We start from the raw sequence: 17116 nt of genomic DNA on the forward strand, positions 1-17116 counted from the left end.
TAACAAGTAGTTGAACAGGTTTATCCAACAAAGTGAATATAATTTGTTTTAGGCCAGTAGATTGGTCAGAGAGAAATCTGCCTTTCAGATGACCGGTGTTGTTTCTGGCTATGGAGAGCCCACCAAAGCCAATCATGTGAGCATCCTCCCCTCACTCCCCCTGGCACTCAGATGTAAATAAGACACAAACATTTCTTCCACAAATGTTGTCTTCCATATACCATATATCATATACATGAACACATATGAAGATGTGGATGCTCTAATGAACCCCAGAGAGGATTTATTATGGTGCTTGTAATGAGAGGGAGGCCTCAGCCTACTAACCGAGAGATTATAGGATGGACAGAGATGATTTAATCAAGCAGAAATGGAAGCAAGTCAAGTATATAATCAATATGTATGCTGGTCTGTTAGGCAGAGTAAAACAGCACTGACAACTTCAAAGGGTTTTCCTCGCAGCTGCTTGAAACGGGTGAAAGAACAAAATAAAAGTAAGGTGAACAGAGAAGAAGTGCAACTACATCAAACAGTAAGTAAAAAAAAAGATTAAATTGTCATTATATATGTTTCATTTATGTTACACCCCAGCCCAGGGAACCGGCGTGCGACATAAGGAAAATAAAAATAAGGAAAAATGCCCCCCCACTCCCTGCTCTTAAGGAGGACGAACCAACAAAAAACAGCTACCACGGATTTCACAACAGCCAGTCAGTTTATTGAGTCCCAAAAGGTAGCAGGCATCAGGGTGAGCATGGCCAAAACAACAAACAAAAACTCCAGAAATGAAATGCAGCTGGCTTACCTTCACAGAAAACCCCAAACGAGAATTACATGTGTCTTACCTGCCTCCCTAACCAAAAACAAGAGAAAAGGTTCACAAAGAAAAATGGCTTCTCACCCCTACAGCTACCGAGTAAGAAAAGTATCAACAACTATTTACATCTATATACAACAAATTACAACAAATTATTTACAACACGGGGGGGGGGGGGGATTAATTCATCTGCAGGTCCAGACGATGAGATTGAAGCGTCTGTGCATAAAAGACTCTCGCTGAGCCTGAGTGGTTTTCTCTAAATAAGGATCCTAATCGCAAATAGTCTTATCTACATATGACATATTTTCCATCACCACCCTCACCAGCCACAATGATGTTATCTGTTATTGTAGGAGACAGCAGTGAAGCACAGAACAAAGAAAGATTAATCAACAGTACAACTCCAAACCCTTTTATCTGGCTATCAAATGTAGATCTGATTCATGCTGGTTATACATTTTAAATTCCTTGTACGTCGATATATCCGACTGAAGTAAGACGCACATAGACTTTATGCACAAAGCAGTTGGATGAAGGGATTTTTCTTTAGTTTCTGGGTTGTTTTTAAAATTGTATTTTCAGGAATGGACTTTAAGCGATTGATTTTCTCTTGTCTAGTGAGTGGTTCAGAAGTCTTACCCTCTTAGCAGTGACCTGTATACGAATCCCTACATATTATATAGCATGTCATGCAATGAATGAGTTACTATAGATCCACTGGTTAACAAAACTACCACCATCATTTCGGTTGATGAAGGGCAGGGCAATCAATACATACATCTTCACTGTACTGAATGTTTTTTTTTTTTTCAAAGTCAGTGATTGTCCCATATTGCAGGTTTAGGTTGAGAAATGCTCAGGGACAAAACACACTTTGATAAGTTAAACCCTGTGCAGCAACTCCCAAATTTGTACTGCAGAGACCACTTTGTTGCTTTGGGGAGAACACAGCAGAAGCTGAATCCCAGCCCCCTGTGCTAAAGCTCAACAATATGCTGCAGCCAGTAAAAAGGAGCCTTGATTGCTGGATCAAAACTGTCACATGCAACAGCAACCTGCCAGTGCTTCACCTGCTAAAAGCACAACCCCTCCATTTGTAATCAACAACAGCTGGGCAGCGCAAAACCCAAGAAAACAGGGGTGGAAAATCTGTATTCATACGTCACTGTCTGCATGCTTGGGTGTTTGGGCTGCTAGCCTATTCTTTACATCACTTTTGTTTCTCACCAAACATTTTTTGTAGTCATCACTGTGGCCCAATCCTTTTCTTGCCCACCTTCTGCGAGCTAATCAGCCTCTTTCCTGTCTGCTTTGCAGACCCACATTTTGTGCAACCCACTTCCTCCTCGTCTCTTCCTCAACTGTCCAACTTCTTCATCTCTGCCACCACCAGCATCTACACTCACTTCCTGCTTCCTACCATTGTTGGACTTTGCCCTGCAACATAGCTTCATCAGAGTCTAACTTTCAAATACTTAATATCACAAACTCTGTATTTCACTAAATCACATTCAGTTCTTTCACATGACTTTCATTAAAACGCAGGGATATCAAACTCATTTCATGGCCACATGCAGCCCGCTTTGATCTTAAAGAAAAAGAAGTGCAATTTCCACTTTACATCTCAGTTTTTCTAAATGATAAAAAATATTGCTGTAGTAAATGAAAGAAATGTGTTAGCATGAATAAGTAAACATGTAAAATTACAGGAAAAGAGAGTGTCCTATTCTATCTTTCTTTCTTTCTTGATTCCAAGCTGTGACCTGGAACAAGACTTCCTGTGCACCTAGCTCGCAAATCAGCCACTTTAGCCAAAGTCCACATCGGATGGAAGACCCGTGGTCTCAGTTAGTTTGCAGCACCAGGCATCCAACCAGGAGAGAGGAATTCAGAGGCTGTGCCTAACTTTAAGTCATTATATAATTTTTAGCAGTTCACCTTGTACTTAACTTTTGGGAGGGGGTTGTAAAAGAGATGAAACACAGGAGGTCAGTTTTCTCTCTCTCTCTTTTTGTTGTTTTGCCTTTTTCAGATTTCTGGAAACTTTAGATTTAATTTAAATGTAACACCACCAGATGAGATTAAAGCTTTGGGGTATGATGTGAGGTTCTCACTCAGATGTTTTTTCCCCTCTTTTTGTTTATGTTTTTTGACCTTTTTATTCACATTTCACATTTTACCCTTCATGATCTGTGAATTGCAGACAACTTTACTCTCATTTGTTTTTAAATAAAGCCAGGATGCTAAACTAAACCTTTCTTTGCCACAAGGTTATTCAGATTGCTTAAAAATTTGTGAAGAAATTTACACAACTAAATAATAATATCAGCTAATTCATCATTCTGTAAAATCTGGTTTTAAGAACAGTTATTTTAGTTGAAGTGTTGCTTACATATTCCATTTTCACAAATGAACTTGTGTGTGAAGAGCTTTCTGATTTCACAGTGTCTGCAGGAGGATTGCAGAGTAATAGGATATCATCTTTTTTCATAGGAGGTCCTGTATGTGTGATAGATTTGTGGTCATCGGACTCCATAAGAAAAATCTAATCCATACACTGGAATAAAGAACACAATATTTTTTTAATATCCAGTGTTTTCTTTTACTTAAAAAAGTGAGAGGTGTTTCAAAAGTGCACACACAATACATTATCCATCAGAAATAAAACGTGATAAAGATTCATAGAAATATGTATACAAAAATGGCTCAACCTGGAATACTGATATTGTAAAAACAAACATTAACACTCGACTCTGTTGGGAATTTTAGAGTTAACTTGTCTCAGCGGTTTTTGGCCAAGCACCAGTTTTTTTGGGATAAAAAACTGGTGCTTGGCCAAAAACATGAGCAAAATAGGAAGGAAGCACTAACTGACCCGTTGACCACAATCCTCATTGGTTACCTTAAAACAGGAGAAAAAAACCCACTAACATACTAAACTAAATTCTAATGCTTTTGTACAGGAGTATAGATATTTACAATAGCATTTCATGTTTGCGTAGCACTACTTTGAGGTCATCTCCATAGTTGTTGCATCGTTGCCTCCGTTGACGTCATAGTCACCCACTGGCCCGCTGACCAGCACCTTCATGCGGTCGGGGAAGTCATCGAATTTGGGAGAAAGCAAGAAATCGTACAGAAGAGCTGCTGCCACACCGCCACACATTGGACCCACCCAGTACACCTACAAAGGGAGAGCTTTGATCAATGTCTGGCATCATTACAAGACAAAGAGAAACGCAGATTCCGGTCATGGTCAAAAGGCTTACTTTAGTCGATCTCTCTAAATGCAAAACAATAGGAAAGCTGTAACTGATTAACACATGCAGGAAGATTCACAAGTAATTGAGGCATCTATCTGCTGATGAATTATTGAATTATTTAAGCTTGACATATAATATCCATGCAGAAAAAATGTGAGGTATGCATAAAGTGATTCCCCCCCTCTGACTTACCCAGTGGTCTGTAAAATTGTTCATGATCAAAGCCGGGCCGAAGGAGCGAGCAGGGTTGATGCCACAGCCTGTGTAGCTGATCTGCAGTCAATCAACAACAACAAATAGGCAACGTGAGAGAATATCATCAGCAGGAGCAGAATCCTGCCATATCTGCTCCTGGTTCCCTTTTTACAAGTTATATATGACTGACGATGGCGTTAAAGTGAAACTTACAGCTGCCAAGTGTCCCAGGCAGACTGAGAGGCCAATGGCCAAGGGTGCAGAGCCGGTGACATCACGCCGTCTTTTATCAGTGACCGCAATGACACACAGCACCAGCTGGAAGGTCGCCAAAAGCTCTATGCCTACGCCTTGGCTGGGTGTGACGCCGTTGAGCTGTGAAAGTTAAGGGAGGAATCCAAAACAACACTTTGTCAGACTTTGTCAGACTTTGTCAGATAGATAGATTGTTTCCTAGCACAACCACTTCCTATTTAGTAGCTCCTGGCATTGCCCAGGAAGCCTGACAGCAATCTGGCAGTGCTGCAAAGTGCCACATTGCTTGTTCATATTTCTTTCGTGGAAAACATGGTTATTATTGTTCACATTAAGTGGAGCTGTGCGGCTTCTCGAGGTGGGGGGGTGGGGTGGGTGATATCAGGTCCTACCAGTGCTGTTTTTCAGTAAGGAGAGAGCTGTGGGTGCTAATTACAGAGTGGTGTAGCATTAAGTAATAACTGCTCATTAATTTAAGTGAAGAATTCTGGTATTCAAAACCTCAATTTCCAGAAACAGATTGCCAAAGTACAAGTGGGTGGACACTATATATATTTCCTATTTCTTTTAGCTGTTGCAGCATGGCATACTTTAATAATAATGTGTCATCACTATTCATTAATAAGTATTGACAGAATGTCCCAAGAACCACATAATCAGTGCCAATTCAGCACTTACATCCTTGTAAAAGTTTCAGTTTTCACCGTGAAGGTACTTTAAATACACAATGTTGCATCATCGCATCGCTGTGCTTTTATTTTTGCTATTAATGCAGAAATGTTTGAAACTGAAGATAAAGTTTATACTTACAGCGTTGACCCCCAGTTCAGTTCTGTTTTCAGGCCGTGTTCCATACACAATGCCACTGGCTAGGGCTGAGCCCAGCATCTGGGCAATAATGTACATGATAGCCTTGAACACACTGATCTGGCAGCTGGCAAGCATCCCAAGGGTGACTGCAGGATTCAGGTGGGCTCCACTGATGTGGCCTAAACTTTGGGCCAGAGTGGCAATGGCAAGTCCAAAGGCCAGTGACACCTTCACCTCTTGGTCTGGATTACTGTTGTTTGTGTTCCCAATAGCTGTGGCGATGCTGAGAAAAATAAAAAGGGTCATCCCAACCAGTTCGGCCAGAACTGCCCTCCAGAAAGCCTTGCTCTTGAACTCTCTCATTTTGGCAGCTGTGGGTTTGAGCTGGTCCTCTGTAAGATGTACTCACAAACAACAGCAACAGGCTGCATATATAAGGCCTGGGTTGATAATGGTTAGTGGGCGGGCTTTAAAAAACTGAAAGAGAGGGCCACACTGAATTAATGAGAAATCCAAAAGACTGGGCTCTCATCCCTCCCTCTGCTCCCTCGCCCTCCCTCCCTCCTCTCCCTGTCCTCTGGCCCCTCTCTCACTACCTCCCTGTGCAGTACTTTCTGGTCTTTGGACTTTCGTGAGTAATAGAACAGGATCTTTAAATAGCTACATCCAAAGGTACATTTTCCATTCATGCAAACATTTACAGTTTTGTGGCAAAGCCTTTTATCGTGAGGTTTTTAGAGACAAAACACGAGTTTGCTTTAAATACAGGTCCAAGGAAGAAATACAGGTTCACAGAAGGAGAATTTTACACATTTAAAGTCATCTTTTTCCTATTTATATTCATTTTAAAGTTGGAAAATTCTGACTTTGAGTAATTTCTGGCTTCTGGGCAGTCACACCTTGGACAGCACATAAGGGAGTGGGAAAGAAGACAACTCCCACATAGTGATTTCAGGCTTCACCCGCCCTCCACTGATAAAGTTTACATGCCACTAGATTAGGAAGCAGTTTTTTGAGGTGTTTAATCCTTTTTGGCTTAAAAATGGGGAACATTTATTATAGATGGCAATAGCAATTCATCAACCGAAAGCATGTTCTCTAAATAGTTATTAGTTATTTTGTTGACAGAGAGTTAGAGCACCGGCAGAGTGAAACATCAACTCTGTGAATTGAGCTGCCTGTTACACCTGCCCCCTCAACTCAAGGCTACAAACAGCAGCTGCTTTAACTGGTGAATGTCTGTGGATGATTTAGTGAAAATCTGTATTAAGTTCTTTACCCAAAATTATAGATTCCTTTGCGGTACATGTCCACTTCACACGTTGGAGTTATATGGTATATGTTCAAACTGTCTTTAAGCCCCTTCATGTCCCCTTTTCCCCCCCTTTGGGTAGTTGTGTAAAAGTAGCAAATAACCACCTAGAAAGTCAAACTCACAAAAGTAAAACTCAGCTATATGCCTCCAGTATCATTAAACTATTTACCTCCTACTTTATTGTTAAAGTCATGATCTCCCAATTTTATTACAACTAAATGACCTTCAGTTTCATTTATTCTGTCATTATTTTCACAATGACTCTATTTCTTTTAATTGTTCTATTTTGTGTCAACTTTTAAGTAGCATCAAAATCACTTTACTGGAAAACATACTTTCTGAACATCGGTCAGTGTGTCATATTTGATGATAATGATTACTGTGACTAAATTTATTTTATGCAACACTTTTGCAATATATTACAGAAAGTGATGACTGTCAGTGAGTTCCAGCTTCCTGTCCATCAAAAATAGGAGCAAACACTGAACTTTTGAACTCTGCTCATTTTTGTGTATTAGATCAAACCGGATCAAATTGCAAAAAGGGAAAAAATAACATTGTCTTTAGAATTTTTGACTAAAATCACTAAAATGTGCTTTGGTTTTCAGGAACACATGAACAGAATGACATATAATGTAAATAATAATGACATATCTTCACAAAATAGATTTTAGTTTGAAGTAGCAGATATATTTCACCACAAGGACATTGTCTTCAGAAGGCTTAGACCTAGCTACAAGAAAATATATTACACTTCCCCATTTAATTTTAATGCTTTATTTAGCCAAGGCTTAACTTATATTTTGATTTGAATCTGGGGAATGCCAGACACCCGGATGCGCTGTGGGAAGAAGGCAAGCTGTTGGAGGCAATGTTCTTCTGGGAAATCTTGGAGCACAACAACAGTGAGTTTGAGGTGTAAACTTGGCCTCCAAATTTCCTAGAGCTCAAGCTAATGAAGCAGCTGTGGGATGTGCTGGACAAGCAAATCTGATCCATCGAGGCCCTCGCAACTTGCAGGACTTAAAGGATCTGTTGCTAACATATACACAAGTATACCTCCTTGGGTCCCGTGGAGTCCATGCCTGTATGGGTCACGGCTGCTTTTGCACTGAAATGTTCTAATGTTATGCCTGATAGGTGTACGCTGCAGATGGCAGAAAATGAAATAATTTCCTTTTTTCCTTTTGACAATATTAGCATTAAGCCAAAACTGCAGGAATGGAACTGCCTGATGAACAACTATGTCCATTTAGTCTTTTCATAAATATTCATAGGGAGTATAAAGATTCAACTGCTTTCATTTGTGAGTGAGCATTTAAATGATGGATGCTAGTCAACGGGAAGCATTTACCGCTATAAACCAAGATGAGTAAAGTAAAAATACCATTTTGGAAGCGTTAACAGAGCAAAATCAAAAGTATTTTGCCTCAGTGTCATTGTTGGACAGTCATTGTTCTTACTGGAATATGCCCAGTATTGAAATTGCAAGGAATGTGATTAAGGTGTATACATTCCATAGGGTTTTGAAAGACTGCCAGGTAGTTCAAGTCTGTTTGATTATGACTATCATATCTCTGAACTCAAGTAAACAATTTGGTTTTAGTGTTAAACTGACAGACTGCCTTACTCTATCTTTAAGCTACATTTAAACCGACGGAATACACCTCCAATGGTTAAGAGCTGAAGTTTGACAGACGATCAGTTCTTGACGGAAAATTTATCATATCTATAGATAGAAATTTTCATGACTGTTTGTTGCCTTTGATATGCAGAAGAAGTACTGGTGCAAAGTGTTCTAGGACCGGTGCAGTCAGAGGGCAAAGTTGAGAAATAGTGATGCACAGAATAAAGTGTGTGGATGCACGAGTAGTTAAAGTTTAGTATATTCATGGCCAGAAAAGTGCAGCGCTCAAGCAGCTCAGTCAAAAATGAAATTTGAATCCCATCCAGCCTGGCCTCACTTACAGTCTTTCATATGAGCTTCTATCCTCCCAGCGTTGCTAGACAGAGGCGACCCAGTCACATTAGCAATGACTTACTAACATTTAAAAGTTGATGGCTGGTTAAAGACCTAATAAATAATTTATCAATATCTGTTTGTCACACTGAATAAAAATATATACTTTCTTCCACTAGTGCTGTCTTTTCTTCAATGTTAAAACTGAAGGACATGAATTTGAACCAGATTTACAAAGTAAGATAAAGAAAGGCAAACAGTGACATCTTGCCAACGGTCAGTAGCTGAACCTATAACAACAATGCCTAAGAGTGAGGGTTTCTTTCCAGATGGAAACTGTCCAAACTAAATACAGGAGCGGATTTAGGTAAAGCGGTGACGTATAAGGTTATGTAGACATGCGTAAGCTCTTTGGTTTGAAGAACAAGAAGACACAAACATCTGTTAAAGGGGTTAAAGCTTTATTGTTACTGAAGCTGAGGAACTTACTTTACATCTTCATATATAGACCTACGTGCATTACGCAGTAGATTTGTATAGTAGCAGCTTTGTATGACTCACAGTTCAAAGTGATTCTTGTTCAGCTCATACTGGCTTCAGCCCCTCAACTAAGTTGTTTTAGCTCCTCTATCTTTAAAGCAACTCTTTCCTTAGGTGGGTGTGACTTCCGTGCCCTTAGCAGTGTGTCTGGGAAAGCTCACGCAACACAACAGTGAAGTGATAAAGTTGATTGATGGAGATTTAACGTCTTGAGAGTGTATGCTCTCCTCCTTGCACAAAATTGGTTAAGTTGTGTCAATGCCCTCCTCTCTGTATCTAGATCCTCTCATTAGGAGCCAGAAGTAAAAAGGTAAATCTTAAACTGAGTGTTTAGAGCAGTAGTGTGAATCCTGAGCTTTTTATGTCACATTCTTATGTTTTCTGGCCTCACAGTTTGAAACTTTGGCTATGTTTGATCTGAGCATTCATCAGCGTAACAGCGTATACAGTATGCTGTTACAGAATGTAAGGAAAGGCACAAAAGGTCTCATTTTAACCAAAACCTGTGGTGACCAACATCATTTCTTTGGATTGTGTAAGATCACAAGTTATGAGTAGTCATGAGTAAATATGCATAAGAGGACAGGAGTTCATGTAAGGAAAGAAAAAGAAAGAAAAAAAAGGAGTTTTGAGCTTAAAAAGATTCGTATGTCTTAGTCATTGTATCAGTTTCATTCAAAACTATTGCAACACAGAGATGAATATTTTAACCAAACCCTCAGTCTGATGTGTTACAACAATAATATAAATTAATTAAAAAGCAAAAGCAAAAACACTATAAAAAATAACAAAACCCCAGTGTATTTATATTAGCTTTGTGGCCTTGGATTCTTCATTTTTTCTCTCAGATATGAGCCATTTGAGGATATATCTTCACATAGAAGGCAAACATCAGCATATATTTTGCTGTGACCTGTTTTGACAGAAATGTAAACAATTCCAGAAATCTTCCACAGTTTACAGTACAATAAATGTATCTGGATCTTATCACAGTTTTAACCACTACTGGTAGTGTCCCCAAATCATACCTTCACGTCAAATCAGGCTGAACTGTGATAACTGTTCTGACCGCCAGCAGAAGAATGTGGAAAATGTTTGAAAGCTAAAAAAAAATAAAAATGTAAACACACTGAAAAGCTTGCGTATGAGATTCATGTAAGAGCTGTAATGGGGCTGTAATGAGCATTTTTAAAATTTTCCAGCTGTCAATGGGAAAGTTCATGGTGCGTTTGATTATTGCATCTCTTTTTGTTTCAATTCAGAGGTGGTGCATACCAGATATACGGTGAACAGTGGCACTGTTACACCATAAAATCTCATCTATGCGACATAGACTGCTAAAAATCCTCAAGAGTTACACTGAAAACGCAGTGAATCACAGGAAGGAGCAGGACTGGGAGTTTTTCTTACTGAACATAGACAAAATCATAACTCTCCCACCCACAGCCCAAAGACATGGTGTGATCATCCATAGGTGTGAATATGAGCACGAATGGTTATCTGTCTGTGTTAGCCCTGTGACAGAGTGGTGACCTCTCCAGGGATTGGAGGAGATTTGTCAGCAAAGAGTGGTTGTAGTTTTCCCCTTTCTTGCTTCCCCTACAACAAGAAATTGGTGCAACGAACTGAAAGAGTGGAAGATGAAATCAAACCGTACACATGCACTGAGAGTTTGCTGGGAATGCTGTGGGTTAGCGGCTGAACAAACAAACTGCAGTATAAAAATTTGAAGAGCGTACATAACACAGAAAAGCAGCGACCCACGAAATAGCCTGTGACAGTCAGGAACTCATTCTACTAATTGCTTCTACTAATTAGTTCCTAAGCACGTTTTTTGATGTCATGGATAAAGAGTGACAATTCTTCACATTGATGACGAGGGGAATTTGGAAGGAGGCAGCAGAGCCAAAAGGACGATGAAATGATTTCTAGGGTTTTAGGCTGTTTAGCTTGTGTTTGACAGGGTGATGCATTGTCCAAAAAACATCCAGCTGCGCACTCACACGCTCTGAAATCATCGTTGGTTGACAGGCTCCTTCAAAGACTCCTATTCATTCCCAGTGGACAGTAGCATTGCGGGGGAATCACAATCATGAGACTACAGCTGCATTGTGAGATTGGGTCAGTGAACACTTGAGCTGATGAGCTGACCCAGACTAGATAGACTATCAGTTATGTAACAAACAGAAAGCATAATGATGTTTAAAAAAAGGGCATGGCTAAAATTAACCTTTTTTTTCAGTTCTGGCTTTTTAAACAGCAGAATAATCAGAAATATAACATATAAAATTGACTTGTGACGCATTTTAGTGGAGATATCATCTGAATTTCAGGAGCGGGTCCTCCTTCTTCACGCCCCCTCCGGCCTCAGGCTATAAAAGCCCCCTTTCTCCAATACCTGCTGTTCTCATTTTCATGTCCCCCCTATTTTTCCCTCTCTTCTCCTCCTCTTCTCTCTTCCTTTCCTTTAATCATTTCTTAGTAGCACATGGGGATCCGCCTGGCCCGGGAGCCGTCGGCAGTCCACTTCGAGGCCTTCCCCAAACCGCAGCACCAGTTCACACTTCCTCATCCCTCATCGCCCATCATTACCGAGGATGTGGTCCCAGCTAGTGAAAGATGTGAACTCCAAAATTGAAAACTCAACTCCTTAATTATTACGTTTTGTTTTGACAACAACACCAACTAAACGGCCGTGTGTACAGGTATTGTTGGAGAAGACAGTTGAATTACGCCATTCCAGAAATTTCCTGCTTCCTCCCGGATCGTTTGTATTTGTTTACAAAATTAAGCTTATCTGACTTCCACAGTGGAAATGTAATTAGTGTGCTATAAGGAGAAACTATTTTATTTTACAGCCATCATAGGATATGCTTTTATCTTTAACTAATTTCCCTGCAGGGGCTGCTGAAATGTTTTGATATTTTTGTGGGAACAGTATAGATTTGAGCGCCACTCCAAACCACTGATTATTGAATCTGGTGTGACCATTTGTGAAGGACTGATTTTCTTATAACAGTTGTATGAGTTGTATGTATTTATGTACTGTATTAGTACATGCCAAGGAAAGATATGCAAGGCAGTGCAACACACCATTTTCATGACACCTTCAGGTTGTCTTACAAAAGCATGAAAGTATCTTATCTGTAGATCTCAGGTTTTTACAGGGCTAAACATTAACCAGTCTGTCTCATGATTTATCTCAACTGAAGATGAAGTTTCTTTGAGAAGAGGCACACTGAACCATCTTCTCTTCCTATGTTTTCACTCTGTGTGTGCTTCTTTGAGAGCAGCAAACACATAGGGAGTGGCTTTTATTAGGGGATGAGGTCCCCTTAAAGGTGAATTGGGGGTCCCCACTCTTTGCCTATTAATTGCTGTTGTAAAAGGCCTTACAAATGTCCTCTGCCTCTACAAAACCTATACAAAAACATTTTTTGAAAAGCTCGGTCAGGGGTCTGCAATGCCATGACAACATTATAGGCATTAAAGGCTTATTCCTGCTTCAGTTTTACCACCTCGGTGCCCAGTGCTGCTTACTCCTGACTGGAAAAGTAGATTTTAAAACCTTAAACCCAACAGAGATCCAGTGGCTGCTCTTCACACTTTATAGAACAATTATGGAGAACAGTCACGACTACTTTATGATGACTTCACACTTGGCAGAAAAACAGTGTTCTGTGTAGTGAATCTTTCACCTAATAAAAGGCTTCTCTCAGATAACACTGCTGTGTGTGCTGAGCTTCCATCTTGGATGCCTTGTGACAACATTAACTTAAGTGGGATGTAAATCAGTTTACAAACTAATAAAACCCAGAGTGCCAGCAGATAAGGACAGACTTTAAACCGTCAGAAGGCTCATCCTTGGCTTTTGTCCTGCATGCACTTTCAGCCCTGAACTCTGTTCAGGGGCGGGGGACACGTGAATCTGATGGGTTTGTGTTCGTATGCATTTATTGTCAGGCATTTTCATTACTTAAATACTTTCTGGTCATTGGGCTACCTTTTGTGTATTTCTGCATCTATTGGTCTGATTGTCTGTTTTCTGGTTCCTTTGTGTCTGTATGTTCTGACCTGTCATTTTCCAGGATGATGAATTTTCCAAGGAGATTTTTTTTAAGAAGAGCCAGACTTCCTGCAGATGGGATCTAACCTTTGGAAGTGGAACCTGAATTTGAGAAGGAAGTTTTTTACCCATGGAAATGTTAATGCCAGCCCTGCCTCGGAGCTCTTCCCCTGTGACCTTATCACTTCATCTCTTTTGCACACAAGCATTTGATCCTTTGTTGACAGAAAGTTACTGTTTAATGCAGCAAGTTGATCTCTTGCCACTTTCTTCAGTACTAAATAGCATTTGGATTTCAAAAAGCCCTGCGATGTTCACTACATCAGCTCTTCTAAAACAAGAAATAACCTGTTTCAAGAATGCTTTTAATAATGTTGTCCTTTAATTTTGAACAAAGCAGCAATCATGAACTGACAAAATCCTTCACAGTCAGGAATGCTGGTTCAACATCATTTCCTGTAATGGAAGACATGCACTGATCTGTATATGTAGTACATATAATTATTTCACTGCAAATTGTAGAACGGCCTCCATCCCAAGTGGGATTTTTTATATCCCACAAGCTGTAAATGGTGGTAGTGATATATGATACAGTATTACAGCATGGACTCACTCATATCATCTCAGCAGCTCGTGGGGGTCTGAGATAAGAAACAAGAGTAAACACTGTCTCAGATGTGCCAAGATTAAGCATCGGTTCACATTTTATCTCACCTTAATTATTTTGTCACACCCATGCAGATTAAAAAAAAAAAAAAAAGCACATTAAGCCCTGATGGATGGTTAGATGAAACAAAAAATGAATCTACTACTATGCTGTTGTGAAAGCAACAACGGAGGAGTAATATTTGACATGGAAGTCAAAGACCTGTTGAGCAACATCCTTTGGCTCAGCATCAAAGGGTGGGTGTTCATGCGATTGTTGGAAGAGACTTAGGGATTGAAAGTCACACACAACACACAACTATTATGACTAGAGCATTTTGCTCCACAAGCTAACAGTGTGAAGAGGGAACGCGTATGCTTATGTCAGACCTTCCCAAAGTGTGGGGCCCGCCCCCTAGGGGGGGCGCAGAGCCATTGCGGGGGGGGGGGGGGGGGGGGGGGTAGCATATCTTCCCTTTGGCTTCACCTGCACAAGTGCCGAGGTAGGTCTCCCCTGCTTAATTACTTTTCCCTGCGTCGGGAGCAGCGCTGGGCTCTTCATATCACGGACAAACAGTATCCCACATTCTTGATTTTTAGTTCACAAACACTTGTTGTAATGACTAACTACTCCTGACATTTTGGAGATGTTAGCTCTTCATACAGTAAAGTTACAGTGGGATACAAATAATATCAGGCTGATCCTGCCACGATTTGTTCCCCCTGTCTAAATCATGGACAAACAGTATCCTACAGTTGTTCATGTTTTTAAACCCATCTTGAGAGGCATTTTTTTGAAAAATGTATTGATAGTAATGTTGAATATTATTACACAGGAAAAAAACAACTACATGTAAAATAATTACACCGTGACGCCTCTGCCTTTCTAAATAGAGGGACAGTAACTGCGTGTGTATATGTAAGCGTGTAAATACTGCAGATAGAGACAAAATACTGTTAATCTATCTGCCATTCTGCAATTCATCTCTCAATAAATTACTACCTGTAATTCATTGATTACTTGTATTTGCTTAATTGTTTACTAAATATTTGAGGCGTGAAATAAACAGCAATGGAGAAAAATATGGGTGTGTGTGCATAAATTGAGGCCAAAAAGTTCATCCTTATGTGCCTCACATCTGTTTAGGGCCATATTTGGATGCATAGGGTGTGTTCACATCTGTGTAAGGCCATCTGTTTTCATACTGTGAGGAGAAACAATGAAACCATTAGACTCTACCCTAAGAGACAAACATGGGGGTTCAGAAGTAATGAAAATTGAACTTACTTCCTTATCCTCCTGAGAACCAGCCTATTGATTTACATCCTCTGTAATGGACATTTGTTTTTTTGGTCTATATCTTTTGTCTTATTTGTGCCACCCTACTAAGTCCTGATGTACTAAATAGAGGACATCCTGGGCTTTCTATCTCATGTGTTTGGGTGGGCTCTTTTAGCTCCAAAGAGGAAGGAAATCACAAAAAAAGTTCAATGGGAAGATTCTTTTTTCCTTGGTTCTCAGGAGTATATAATAGGCCTCCGTCTAACAAGCATGCTAATTAGCAAAGGATTGTTTCCAACTCTCTCTGTTCATAATCAAAGATGAACTACATGTTAAATCTGTGCACATGGACTATAGGTTTATTTTTTTTTGTACATTTTATTTTTAGTAAGACCAGTTGGAAGACAGCGGTCGAAGTTATGGTGAACAAAAATCCCGGACATTTCCTCAAATATTTTTAATTTCACTAAGGCCGCCAGAAGCGCAGTCTGGGATCCTACCCAGTATAAAACATCCATAAATTTGTCCTCTGTATGGTTCCCAAGTTGATCCGTCACATTAGATATTAAACTTTACTTGTGTTCCAATGCAGCTACTAGTTAGACTCTTAGCTGTACTGCTCATTTTACCACAAGGTACTGCCCGTCCTTATGGTGTTTCTTTGGTGAGTTTACTTTTTGTGTGATCATCAAAACTGATGTCCCAGTTTCAATGGACTTCGCTTGAAAAAAAGTAAATCTAAACAAGGAATAGGAAAAATGAAATTATGAATTTGAACAATCATGTTTCTTTTGGTGATTCTTAGCATATTACATTGATCAAGAGTTTATTTTGAATATTAATTCCCACAATAACCACAATAATTACTTTTTACTGAATGGATGCTAACCGTTTTCTGCTAAAAATGTTTTTCTCTCTCATTTGATCAAATAAGAATGATAGAAATTATATGTATTAAAAAAAAATTCTTACTTTTTTTTCCAGTTTGAAGAAAATCCAACAGATTGATACCAATGCATGCATAAGCAACATAAACCAGGAAGTGTAAAGTTCTAATAAGCATCCTCACTGAAACAAGCCACTGACAAACAAAACTTGGATGAATGGATGAAGAGATTTACTGTAGAAAGGTCAGTTAGATTGCAGGTTTAGCCTGTAAATGTTATTTAGCCTGTAAATGCTTGGACAGTACTGTGGTTTTCCGCTTGGACTTTCTAATATGATATTGCATCACCGACCGTTAAATAAACAGCTCAGTGCACTTCTCATTTCTTTATATTTTGGTGTTAAAATGGCAAATAAGCGAAGCAATTTATCGAAACGTGCAGAAATACTGTGATAAAAATATATAAGACAAAAACAGAGTTTGTACAGTTGTAAGAAGATTGGAAGTCAATTTTTAGTCTTAAAAAAAAAAAAGAAAAAAAAAAAAAAAAGAAACCCAACATGAACAGACATGAACTCTCATCTGAAAGCTTTCTTTAAATTTCTTTAAATCAGGGCTCTCAAACTCAGGTCCTCGAGGACTGGTGTCCTGAAACTTTTCCATGTGTCCCTGTTGCAACACACCTGAATAAAATTAGTAGGTCATTAGCAATGGCTTCTGTTTTCTTTAGTTGTTCTGTTTGCTTTTTTTTTTCTCCAAAGGATACACGGCACAGCATTTTTTGTTTTGGGGAATTTTTCCTTATTCCTGGCATTGGCATTTTTCACAGATTCAACTAAAGAAATGGAAACAAATGATATGTTTTTGTTCTCTGCTAGTAACCAAGTGCTTAAAGATACAATTTAAAATTGTTTCCTTGCTAGGTTTCCTTTTATGTATTGACACAACTCCAGTTTATTCTCTGAGTTAGGTGCCTTTCTTGTACATGAATGGTTTCATTTTAGTGGCTTAACAAAAAGAAATTCTTTGAAAATGGTCAGGTACAAAGGTTGGACTGAAAGACTACTTTTAAAACTTTG

At 39.4% G+C, this 17116-nt stretch overlaps 1 protein-coding gene across 1 annotated transcript; it reads right to left on the minus strand.

Moving 5' to 3' along the window:
- Positions 1-3397: 3397 nt before the first annotated feature.
- On the minus strand, positions 3398-5762 carry LOC147308283 (aquaporin FA-CHIP-like). Its single transcript, XM_086271186.1, has 4 exons — positions 5344-5762; positions 4492-4653; positions 4276-4356; positions 3398-4004 (listed from the first exon to the last, which is right to left on the minus strand). Exons 1-4 carry the CDS (start codon positions 5704-5706, stop codon positions 3825-3827), a joined length of 786 nt encoding a protein of 261 aa, XP_086127312.1. The 5' UTR covers positions 5707-5762; the 3' UTR covers positions 3398-3824.
- Between the last annotated feature and the right edge of the window lie 11354 nt (positions 5763-17116).

The sequence above is a fragment of the Aulonocara sp. 'chitande type north' Nkhata Bay genome, linkage group LG18 (genome assembly GCF_057382095.1).
Source record: "Aulonocara sp. 'chitande type north' Nkhata Bay isolate Kocher_YH1m ecotype deep benthic linkage group LG18, A_spYH_male_GT1.1, whole genome shotgun sequence".
NCBI lineage: Eukaryota > Metazoa > Chordata > Actinopteri > Cichliformes > Cichlidae > Aulonocara > Aulonocara sp. 'chitande type north' Nkhata Bay.

What these genes read in the sequence shown, in the direction of transcription:
- LOC147308283 (XM_086271186.1), bottom strand. Translation starts at nt 5,706, where the DNA reads ATGAGAGAGTTCAAGAGCAAGGCTTTCTGGAGGGCAGTTCTGGCCGAA. An exon ending in CTGAACTGGGGGTCAACGCT is followed by an intron (nt 4,654 to 5,343) that starts GTAAGTATAAAC and finishes TAACTTTCACAG; the next exon opens with CTCAACGGCGTCACACCCAG. An exon ending in ACAATTTTACAGACCACTGG is followed by an intron (nt 4,005 to 4,275) that starts GTAAGTCAGAGG and finishes CTCCCTTTGTAG; the next exon opens with GTGTACTGGGTGGGTCCAAT.